The sequence below is a fragment of the Leucopleurus acutus genome (assembly GCF_964270905.1).
Source record: "Leucopleurus acutus genome assembly, chromosome: 16".
Lineage (NCBI taxonomy): Eukaryota > Metazoa > Chordata > Mammalia > Artiodactyla > Delphinidae > Leucopleurus > Leucopleurus acutus.
In genome coordinates, this window is record NC_139158.1 from 21,910,557 (window position 1) to 21,923,339 (window position 12,783).

The 12,783-nt window shown below is 39.0% G+C and overlaps 1 protein-coding gene across 1 annotated transcript in view; it reads left to right on the forward strand.

Annotated features, from left to right (window-relative positions):
- Window positions 1-12,783, forward strand: part of DNAH3 (dynein axonemal heavy chain 3) — a gene marked incomplete at both ends in the record, with an annotated part of 188,647 nt that overhangs the window by 53,998 nt on the left and 121,866 nt on the right. The window contains 2 exons of the mRNA XM_082858163.1: window positions 691-835; window positions 12,296-12,507. Coding sequence (XP_082714289.1) covers window positions 691-835; window positions 12,296-12,507 — 357 coding nt within the window. The remainder of the gene's footprint in view (window positions 1-690; window positions 836-12,295; window positions 12,508-12,783) is intronic.

The window sequence follows — 12,783 nt, forward strand, 5'->3', positions numbered from 1 at the left end:
TTAGTTGATTGACCAGTTCTTTCACTGGTGCTTTCGACTACCTTTTTCCACACCCCTACATTATACCAGCTTTTTTGTTAGTCACTGAGTACACAAAGAAGAATTATAATGGAATAATTGCTCACGTTTATTGAGCATGTATTATGTGCACAATGTGCAAAGGACTTCATATGTGATATATCACTTAATAATATCCATAATAAACCTTTGTGGTAGGTACTGTATCTTCATTTATCCCTATTTAAAATGGGAGAACTAAGTCTTGGAGAAGCTAAGTAACTTGCCCTGAAGTTCACTAGTAAGTTCTTTAATCATTAAAGTTCTTACCTTTGAGGCAATTCAGCACAAGAAGGCAACATTGTGTTAACAGTTTCATATGTACTTTAACTAAAGTACATATGAAAATTGGGGAAATGGGGATATGGATATGATACAGTTGGAGCCAAAGTGATGGAGCAAGTGGCAAATTATCATAACGTTTCCCCAGCTAGATCTCAGCTGCCATGGCCCTCAGAGGTAGCACAGGGACATTCTTGCTTGAGTTCATGCCTTATTTTCCTGTCTTACTCTCCAGATGAACACGCATCTTCCTCAACTTGGTTTTCAAAGCACTGGGGAACTTGCCATGGTGGCTTCTAGGGTCCAGGAGAACCACCCACCCAATAAACAGCATCCCCTTTTGCCCTGCAGTTGATCAATAAGGAGGAGGAGCTGTTGGAAAAGGAGAAGAGTACCTTCCCTCTTCTACAAAGCGTGATGACCAACAAAGTGCCTTACGAGCAGCTGTGGACGACAGCCTACGAGTTTAGCATCAAGTCGGAGGAATGGATGAATGGTATACCGCATTCTCACTCTGCTGGGTCAGGATGGCGATGGGGTAGCAGATTCAACCCAGCCAGTTCTGAAATAAGATTGGGACCTCAGATTCTGGCTGGACTTTTTATCATATTCTCATTGTCTGGATTAAGGCAACAATAGTTAAATTTTTCTTATGTGATAACGATGGAAGGTGGGGATCAAAGCCCCAGATCTATTGCGAGGGTGAAATAGAATAGGCAGCCACCCACAGCCATGGGTTGGGTAGTGACTCAGAGAGGCAGGTGGTGGGAGAATAAGATGGCAGTTCCCCTATTACGCTGATGCAAGAAAGGCCAGAGTGCCATAGATATCTGTAAAGTACCTCTTTTACTATAGATCCTGGACACTAGAGAGAGATTGAGGCGGTAGAGTCAACAGGACTTAATGATTGATCTGATATGGGGCAGGGAGCAGTGAGGGAGAGGAAAGCACCTGGGGTGAATTCCAGATTATTAGCTCAGGCAGTCTGGTGGATAAGGCCATCACTGAATAAGAGGAATGACAGATTTGTTGGGAAAAAAACATCAGCTTCAATACACTGAGTTAGGTGTCTGCAAACATCCAAATGGGAAGATTAATTAGCAGTTCAGTATATCAGTCTGGATTGAAGTTATAGTGGGGGTGGGATTTATATTGGGGAATAATTGATATGTAAGAGTACAATTAAAAACCATCAATGACATCACCTGGGTAGAGTATTTAGGAGCCGAGGACAAAATCTGAGACCTCCAGGGTTGAGCCTTTAGCTTATTTCCAGTGCTTCAATATTTTTAAAAATTAATTAATTAATTTAGTTTTGGCTGCATTGGGTCTTCATTGTTCCGCATGGGCTTTTCTCTAGTTGCGGCAAGCAGGGGCTACTCTTTGTCACAGTGCATGGGCTTCTCATTGCGGTGGCTTCTCTTGTTGCGGAGCACAGGCTCTCGGTACACGGGCTTCAGTAGTTGTGGCACACAGGCTCAGTAGTTGTGGCTCGCGGGCTCTAGAGTGCAGGCTCAGCAGTTGTGGTGCTCAGGTTTAGTTGTTCCACAGCATGTGGAATCTCCCCGGATCAGGGCTCGAACCCATGTCCCCTGCATTTGCAGGTGGATTCTTAACCACTGCGCCACCAGGAAATTCCAGTGCTTTGATATTATAAGAACAAGTGTGATGAACATCTTTGTTGCCAACTTTTAGTATACAATAATGATCATTTTCTTAGGATAAATTACCAAAAGTGAAACGGCTAGATCAAAGGGATGTAATAAAAATTATTAGGATTTTAGAAAATGCTTTTGTTATTGGTATTGCCTTCTAGAAAAGTTACATGTTTTAATTTATTATTCTTCTAGCAGTATTTGAGAGCCCATTCCTCATACCCTCAACAAACTTGGGAAGTAATAGCTTTAAGAACTTTTTTTGCTCATTTGATGTTTAAAGTGGTATTTTCTTTTTCACAACTTTTAAGTATGCTTTTGCATTATTAAAAAGCATTCCTGGGACTTCCCTGGCGGCCCAGTGGTTAAGAGTCTGCACTTCCACTGCAGGGAGTGGGGCACGGGTTCCATCCCTGGCTGGGAAACTAAGATCCTGCATGCCGTGCCGCCAAAAAAAACAAAAAAAAATTGGTCAGTTGAATTCCTTACTTTATAAAAGGCTGTTCATTTGCCCTCCCACTTTTTCTCTATTACTAAACCACCTTATTTAAATAATTTTCTGTTTTGAATAATTTTTATTTATTTATTTTTTATTATTATTTTATTTTATTTATTTATATTTTTTTGTGGTACGCGGGCCTCTCACTGTTGTGGCCTCTCCCATTGCGGAGCACAGGCTCTGGACGCACAGGCTTAGCGGCCATGGCTCACGGGCCTAGCTGCTCCGCAGCATGTGGGATCTTCCCGGACCGGGGTACAAACCCGTGTCCCCTGCATCGGCAGGCGGACTCTCAACCACTGCGCCACCAGGGAAGCCCTTGAATAATATTTTTATTGATGCTTTTTATTTTTTGAAGTACTCGATCATATCTATACATTAAGATATTTTAAGATATTTTACCTTATCACTTTCACACCCCTTTTAAAATTCACTTTTCTGTGTTGACTAGCACCTCCAAATTAAACAGTAGTAATAATGGCACCTTTGTCTTATTCGTGATTTTAATGGGAATTCTTCCAGTGTCACCTTTATTTATTTTGGATTTTTTTGATGTGGACCATTTTTAAAGTCTCTATTGAATGTGTTACAATATTGCTTCTGTTTTATGTTTTGGTTTTTTGGCCCTGAGGGATGTGGGATCTTATCTCCCCTACCAGGGATCAAATCCTCACCCCCTGCATTGGAAGGCAAAGTCTTAACCACTGGACCACCAGGGAAGTCCCCAGAGTGTCACCTTTAAGCGTGATGCTTTTTGTTGGTTCAGGCACAAAATAGTTCTGGTGTTAAGGAAGTATTCATAATTTAGCAAGTTTTTTTGTTGGAAAGAGACAATGTATTTTAAATTTTTTATATTTTATTTTTTAAATTCATATACAGTAAAAATGATATTTTTGACATACAGTTCTATGAATTTTAACATATATATTGATTCACCACAATCAGAAAATGGAACAGTTCCATGACTTCAATAAACTTCCTTGTAGTACCCCTTCATAATCACACTCTCCCTACACCTGGCAACTATTGATCTCTTCATTGTTACTATAGTTTTGTCTTTTTGAGACTGTCATATAACTTCAATCTCTTTTTCAAGTTATATTATGACTGTTACAGTGCCTTTGTCTTTATATCTTTTACATAAAATTTGTGAATCAGCTTATTTATATATACAAGAAACCTGCTGGAATTTTGATTGGAAATGTGTTAAATCAATTTGGAAAGAACTGACATCTTTAATTGAATCATCCAATCCATGGACGTTGTATATCTAATTATTTTGCTCTTCTTTGACTTCTTTTTGTCAATGTTTTGTAGGTTTTAGCGTACAGATCCTATATGTGTTTTGTTAAATTTATATGTATTTCTTTTTATAGAGCTATATGTTTTTAAATTTCAGTTTCTAATTGGTCATTGCTAGTGTATACTAAAACAGTTAGGGTTGGGGGAGGGGGTTTGCCCATTTTTAAATTAAGTTTGTTTTCTTACTGTTGAGTTTTAAGAGTTCTTTATATATTTTGGACAGCAATCCTTTATCAGATATGTCTTTTGCAATTTTTTCTACTAGTCTTTGGCCTGTCTTTTCAGTCTTTTGACAGTGTCTTTCACAAAGCAGAAGTTTTTAATTTTAATAAAGTCTAGTTTGTCATTTCTTTCCTAGGTTTAGCATTGTATCTAAAAATTTATCACCAAACCCAAGGTCATCTAGATTTTTCTGCTATGTTATCTTCTAGAAGTTTTATAGTTTTGCATTTTACATTTAAGTCCATGATCCATTTTGATTAATTTTTGATTAACTTTTGTCAAGGATGTACAGTCTCCATCTACATTCTTTTTTTTTTTTTTTTTTTTGGCTGCATTGGGTCTTCGTTGCTGCATGCGGGCTTTCTCTAGTTGTGGCGAGTGGGGGCTACTCTTCATTGCAGTGTGCGGGCTTCTCATTGCAGTGGCTTCTCTTGTTGTGGAGCACAGGCTCTAGGCATGTGGGCTTCAGTAGTTGTGGTGTGCAGGCTCAGTAGTTGCAGCATGCGGGCCCTAGAGCACAGGCTCAGTAGTTGTGGCACACGGGCTTTGTTGCTCCATGGCATGTGGGATCCTCCCGGACCAGGGATCGAACCCGTGTCCCCTGCATTGGCAGGCAGATTCTCAACCTCTGCGACACCAGGGAAGTCCCTCTACATTCATTTTTTTGCATGTGGATATCCAGTTGTTCTAAAACTATTTGTTGGAAAGTTTCATTTCTCCATTGTATTGCCTTTGCTCCTTTGTGAAAGATCAGTCGACTATTGTGGATCTTATTTCTGGGCTCTCTCTTCTGTTCCATTGACCTATATGTCTATTCTTTTGTCAATACCACATTTGATTATTGTAGCTATGTGGTAAGTCTTGAAGCTGGATAGTGTCAGTCCCCCAACTTTATTTTTCTCCTTTAATATTATATTGGCTATTCTGGGTCTTTTATGTCTCCATATAAACTTTAGAATCAGTTTGTCAGTATCTAAAAAAAAACTTGTTGGGATTTTGGTTGGGATTGTGTTGAATCTATAGATCAAGTTGGAAAGAACTGACATCTTGACAATATTGAATCTTCTTATCCATGAATATTAAATTTTTCTCCATTTATTTTCTTCCTTGATTTTTTTCATTAGAGTTTTGTAGTTTTCCTTATATAGACATTGTACATATTTTGTCAGATTTACACCTAAGTATTTCAATTTTGGGGGTGCTAATGTAAATGGATATGTTTTTAATTTCAAATCCACTGTTCATTAATAATATATAGGAAAGCAATTAACTTTTGTGTATTAACCATGTATACTGCAACCTTGCTATAACTGAATTAGTTTCAGGAGGTTTCTTTTTGCTGTTGGTTCTTTCATATTTTCTATGTAAGTGATTCTGTCACCTGCAAACAAAGTTTTATGTCTTCTTCCCCAGTCTGTATACCTTTTATTTTCTATTCTTGTCATGTTGCATTATCTAGGACTACCACAGAATGCTGTTGAAAAAGGAGTGGTGAGAGGGGACATTCTTGCTGTGTTCCTCATCTTAGCAGGAAAGATTCTAGTTTCTTACCATTAAGTATGATATTAGCTGTAGGTTTTTGTAGATGTTCTTTATCAAGTTGAGGGATTTCTCCTCTGATGTTCTTTATCAAGTTGAGGGATTTCTCCTCTATCCCTTATTTGCTGAGAGTTTTTATTATGAATGGGTATTGGATTTTTTCAGATGCTTTTTCTGAATCTATTGATATGATCATGTGATTTTTCTTCAATTGCCTGTTGATGTGATGAATTATATTAATTGATTTTCAAACATTGAAACAACTTTACATGTGAGGAATAAGTCCCAATTGACTGTGGTGTATAATTATATATATATATATATATATATATATATATATATATATATATATATATATATATGTTAATATATAATATATATATAGGTGGATTCAATTTGCTAACATTTTGTTGAGGATTCTTGCATCTATGTTCATGAGAGATATTGGTCTTTAGTTTTCTTTTCTTGTAATGTCTTTGTCTGGTTTTGGTATTAGGATAGTGCTGGCCTCATAGAATGAGTTAGGAAGTATTTCTTCTTCTGTCTCCTGGAAGAGATTGTACAAAAATTGGTATTTTTCCTTTCTTAAATGTTTGGCAGAATTCACCGTCATCTGGGCCTGATGCTTTCTGTTTTGGAAAGTTATTAATTATTGATTCAATTTCTTAAATAAATATAGGCCAATTCAGATTGTTTCTCCTTGTGTGAATTTTGCAAATTGTATCTTTCAAGGAATTGGTCTGTTTAATCTAGGTTATCAAATTTGTGATCATAGAGTATTTCATGGTCTTCTTTTATTATCCTTTTAATGTCCATGAGATGTACAATGATGTCTCCTCTTTCATTTCTGATGTCAGTAATTTGTGTCTTTTCTTTTTTCTTTGTTAGCCTAGCTAGCTATTTATCAATTTTATTGATCTTTGAAAAGAACCAGGTTTTCGTTTTATTATTTCTTTTCTTCTGCTTACTTTGGATTTATTATTTTTTTATTATTATTTTTTAAAAATAAATTTATTTATTTATTTATTTTTGGCTGCATTGGGTCTTTGTTGCTGTGCGCGGGCTTTCTGTAGTTGCGGCGAGTGGGGGCTACTCTTTCGTTGTGGTACACAGGCTTCTTATTGTGGTGGCTTCTCTTGTTGTGGAGCACAGGCTCTAGGTGCGTGCGCTTTAGTAGTTGTGGCTCGTGGGCTCTAGAGTGCAGGCTCAGTAGTTGTGGCGTATGGGCTTAGTTGCTCTGCAACATGTGGGATCTTCCCAGACCAGGACTTGAACCCGTGTCCCCTGCACTGACGGACAGATTCTTAACCACTGCACCACCAGCGAAGCCCTTACTTTGGATTTAATATGCTCTTTTTTAATAGTTTCCTAAAATGGAAGCATAGATTATTGATTTTAGGTCTTTTCTAATATATATATTCAATGCTATAAATTTCCCTCTAAATACTTCTTTCCCTATATCCCACAACTTTTTAAAAATTTATTTTATTGGTGTATAGATGATTTACAATGTTACATTAATTTCTGCTGTACAGCAAAATGATTCAGTTATATATAACATTCTTTTTCATATTCTTTTTCATTATGATTTATTACAGGATATTGTATATAATTCCCTGTGCTATACAGTAGGACCTTGTTGTTTATCTATTCTATGTATAATAGTTTGCATCTGTTAATCCCAAACTCCCAATCCATTCCTCCCTCACCACCCTCCCCCATAGCAACCACAAGTCTGTTCCCTATGTCTGTGAGTCTGTTTCTGTTTTGTAGATAAGTTCATTTGTGTCATATTTTAGATTTTACATAAAAGTGATATCATGTGGTATTTGTCTTTCTCTTTCTGACTTACTTCATTTACTATGGTAATCTCTAGGTCCATCCATATTGCTGCAAATTGCATTATTTCATTCTTTTTTATGGCTGAATAATATTGCATTGTGTATATGTACCACGTCTTCTTTATCCATTCATCTGTTGATGGACATTTAGGTTTTTTCCATGTCTTGGCTATTGTGAATGCTGCTGCTATGAACATGGGGGTACCTGTATCTTTTTTAAAATTAATTAATCAATCAATTAATTATTTTGGCTGCTTTGGGTCTTCGTTGCTGTGCATGGGCTTTCCCTAGTTGCAGCAAGTGGGGGTTACTCTTTGTCGCGGTGTGCAGCCTTCTCATTGCAGTGGTTTCTGTTGTTGCGGAGCATGGGCTCTAGGCACGCAGGCTTCAGTAGTTGTGGCACATGGGCTCAGTAGTTGTGGCTCATGTCCTCTAGAGCACAGGCTCAGTAGTTGTGGTGCACAGGCTTTGTTGCTCTACAGCATGTGAAATCTTCCTGGACCAGGGTTAGAACCTGTGTCCTCTGCATCAGCAGGTGGATTCTTAACCACTGTGCCACCAGGGAAGCCATGCATGTATCTTTTTGAATTATAGTTTTGTCTGGATATATGCCCAGGAATGGGATTGCTGGATCATATGACAACTCTGCTTTTAGTTTTTTGAGGAGTCTCCGTACTGTTTTCCATAGTGGCTGCCCCAGTTTACATTCCCACCAACAATGTAGGAGGGTTCCCTTTTCTCCAGCATTTATTATTTGTAGATTTTTTAATGATGGCCATTCTGACCAGTGAGGTGGTACCTCATCGTAGTTTTGATTTGCAGTCCTCTAATAATTAGCTGTATTGAGCATCTTTTCATGTGCTTTTCGGCCATCTGTATGTCTTCTTTGGAGAAATATCTATTTAGTGCTTCTGCCCATTTTTTGATTGGGTTGTTTGGTTTTTTGTTTGTTTGGTTTTTGCGGTACACGGGCCTCTCACTGTTGTGGCCTCTCCCGTTGCGGAGCACAGGCTCCGGACACGCAGGCTCAGCGGCCATGGCTCACAGGCCCAGCCACTCCGCAGCATGTGGGATCCTCCCAGACCGGGGCACGAACCCGCATCCCCTGCATCGGCAGGAGGACTCTCAACCACTGAGCCACCAGGGAAGCCCTGGTTTTTTGTTTTTCAGTTGTATGAGCTGTTTGTATGTTTTGGAAATTAAGCCCTTGTCAGTCATTCATGTTGTTTATGGTTTCCCTTGCTATACAAAAGCTTATGAGTTTGATTAGGTCCCACTTGTTTATTTTTGCTTTTATTTCTATTGCCTTTGGAGACTGACCTAAGAAAATATTGGTACGATTTCTGTCAGAGAATGTTTTGCCTATGTTCTCTTCTAGGAGTTTTATGGTGTCTTGTCTTATATTAAGCCTTTAATCCATTTTGAGTTTATTTTTGTGTATGGTGTAAGGGTGTGTTCTAACTTCATTGATTTACATGTGGCTGTCCAACTTTCCCAACACCACTTGCTGAAGTGACTGTCTTTTTTTCCATTGTATATTCTTGCCTCCTTTGTTGAAGATTAATTAACTGTAGGTGTGCGGGTTTATTTTTGGGCCGTCTATTCTGTTCCATTCCATATGTCTGTTTCTGTGCCAATAATCACGCTGTTTTCATTACTGCAGCTTTGTAGTATTGTCTGAAGTCTGGGAGGATTATGCCGCTTGCTTTGTTCTTTTCCTCAGGATTGCTTTGGCAATTCTGGGTCTTTTATGGTTCTATATAAATTTTAGGATTATTTGTTCTAGTTCTGTGAAAAAAGTCATGGGTAATTTGATAGGGATCACATTAAATGTATAGATTGCTTTGGGTAGTATGGCCATTTTAACAGTATTAATTCTTCCAGTCTAAGAGCATGGGACATCTTTCCATTTCTTTGAATCATCTTCAGTTTCCTTTATTAATGTTCTATAGTTCTCAGTCTCTCACCTCCTTGCTCAGGTTTATTCCTACATACAGTAAGTCCCCTACATATGAACGAGCTGTGTTCTGAGAGCTCGTTCGTAAATCCAATTTGTTCGTAAGTCCAACAAAGTTAGCCTAAGTACCCAACTAACACAATCGGCTACATAGTACTGTACTGTAATAGGTTTATAATACTTGTCACACAAATAATACATAACAAACAAACACAAAAAACAAAGAAAACATTTTAAATCTTACAGTACAGTACCTTGAAAAGTACAGTAGTACAGTACAACAGCTGGCATACAGGCGCTGGCACTGACTGAACAGGCAAGAAGAGTTACTGACTGGAGGAGGGAGAGGAGGTGGGAGATGGTAGAGCTGAAGGATCCTCAGCAATAGGAGGTGGAGGGCAGGCTGCAATGTCACTCACGCCTGACGCTGATGGCACAGGTTCTGGTTCCTTGCTGGATTCAGTTCTATCTACCCACTTGAAAAAATGATCCAGTGATACTGTACTACTCTACTCTCTACAGTACTGTACAGTAAGGTACACAAAAGCACAACCACTTGTAGAAGATGCACGCACGTGACAATATATGCCAGACACGTGAACTGACTTACGTGATTGGACATGCAAATGCACATTTGCATCTTTGAAAGTTCGCAACTTGAAGGTTTGTATGTAGGGGACTTACTGTATTTTATTTTTTTGGATGCGATTTTAAAAGGGATTTTTTTTTTTACACTCCCTTGCTGATATTTCATTGTTAGTGTAAAGAAATGCAACCAATTTCTGTATGTTATTCTTGCATCCTGCTACCTTGCTGCATTCGTTTATCAGTTCTAGTAGTTTTTGAGTGGAATCCTCAGGGTTTTCTACATAGAGTGTCATGTCATCTGCATACAATGACAATTTTACCTCTTTGCTTCCAGTCTGGATACCTTTTATTTCTTTTTCTTGTCTGATTCCTGTGCCTAGGACTTCCAATACTATGTTGAATAGAAGTGATGAGAGTGGGCATCTTTGTCTTCTGGATTTTAGCAGGAATGCTTTCAGCTTTTCACCATTGAGTATTATATTGGCTGTGACATCCCACAGCTTTTGATGTTAATTTTTATTTTCATTTAGCTCAAAATATTTTTTAATTTCTCTTGATATTTCTTCTTTGACGCATGTGTTATTAAGAAGTATGTAGCTTAATTTCCAAGTATTTTGGGATTTTTCCAGCTGTCTTTCTCTTAATTGAGTTATGAGAATAAAAATCCTTGCCTTGTTTCTGATCTTAGGGAGAAAGTATTCCATCTTTCACCATTAAGTATAATGGGTTTTTTGCTTTTATTTTTTTAAACCACTTTTTTTGTATGATTAGCATATAAAAAGCTGTACATATTTAACACATACAAAAATGTAATGTCAGTGTAGGTTTTTATAGGGTGCCCTTTATCAGACTGAGGAAGTTCTCTTGTATTCCTAGTTTGTTTATAGATTTTTATCATGAATGGATATTGGATTTCGTGAGATGCTTTTGCTGCATCAATTTACATTATGTGATTTTCCTTCTTTCGACTATATTACATTGCTTGATTTTCAAATATTAAATCAACCTTGCATTCCGCCAATAAACCCCACGTGGACATGGTGTATTATTCTTTTTATATATTGTATGGAAGTCATACATATTTCTTTTCTTCTTTTTTTTTTTTTGCGGTATGCGGGCCCCTCACTGCTGTGGCCTCTCCCGTTGCGGAGCACAGGCTCCAGACGCGCAGGCTCAGCGGCCATGGCTCACGGGCCCAGCCGCTCCGTAGCATATGGGATCCTCCCGGACCGGGGCACGAACCCGTGTCCCCTGCACCGGCAGGTGGACTCTCAACCACTGCGCCACCAGGGAAGCCCTTCTTTTCTTTTTAAAAAATTTTAATATTTGATTACTTAACAAAAAATGTTAGGTTGGTAAAGCATGTTATTAATTAATGAAGCTATATGAATGAATCTATTTTTAGTCTTGGCAGCCCTGAAAGAAAAGCGTTTTTGAGTTAATTAGCAACATCATCATGCAAGAGTTAATACTAATTTGAAATAACAAAGGGGAAGGAAGCAGCAGCGTGGAAAGACTGAATGTGAAAACCCAAATGCTAAAAGATACCTGTAAAAGAAAAGGAGGAGAAGAGAATTAATGTTTTGGTGAAGTTTTTTTTTTTTTTTATAAATGAGGTGTCATTTTCTGTTTTAAAGATAATCTATTTTTTTTTTTTTTTTTTTTTTTTTGCGGTTTGCGGGCCTCTCACTGTTGTGGCCTCTCCCGTTGCGGAGCACAGGCTCCGGACGCGCAGGCTCAGCGGCCATGGCTCACGGGCCCAGCCGCTCCGCGGCACGTGGGATCTTTCCGGACCGGGGCACGAACCCGTGTCCCCTGCACTGGCAGGCGGACTCTCAACCACTGCGCCACCAGGGAAGCCCAAAGATAATCTATTTTTAAATAATTTCAAACTTACATAAAAGCTGTCAGAACTGTACAGTTAACTCCTATGTCCCTATTCATCCACATTCCCCAGTTGTTAATATTTCACAGCATTTGTGAAGCACCTTTTGGTACTTCTATAATAGCATCTATAACTTATACTAACAATTGATTCCCTAACTACTCTTGCATTGTATGCCAGGCAATATGTTAGCCACTTTCCTTATCTCATGTAGTTTTTACAGTCACCCTCCAAGGTATCCAGTATTACCCCTGTGTCACAGGTGAGACTGCTGAGGCTTAGAAAAGTTCGGTCAGTATCCCCAAGGCTTCACTGGCTAAGTAGAGGTTTCAGACCCAGCTGTAAAGCCTGTGCTTGTTCCAATATCCATACCGTAGACACAATTCTAAATTCAGGGAATTAAAGGTACATGTGACTAACACTACTTGGTGATCTGACCTTTCCCTAACCCCATCTTTTCTATTTCAGGACCCCTCTTGTTACTGAATGCTGAGGAAATCGCGGAGCAAATAGGGAATATGTGGAGGACGATATATAAATTGACCAAGACCTTAGCTGACGTGCCTGCACCCAGGCGCTTAGCAGAGAATTTGAAAATCAAGATTGATAAATTCAAGCAGCACATCCCTATCCTCAGCATTTCCTGCAACCCAGGAGTGAAAGACCGGCACTGGCAGCAGGTCCCTGTCACCGCCCACCCCCAGCCAGCCCAGCCCAGCCCAGCCCTGGTCCTGGTAGCCCTTTGGAAGGCAGAAACCATTAACGGGTCAAGCTTCTTCTTTCTAAAAGGAGAATCTACTTGAGGCCAAGGGAGTAGTAAAGGGGGTGATAGCCTTTTGAAGGAAGGGAGTAACTTCCTGCCTCGCCACATAAACAGGCCGATCCTTTTCTTTGGGGACCCCATTGCTGGTGGTTGAGTATTGTTCCAGCCAGTGGCTACAAAGGCTCTCCTAATC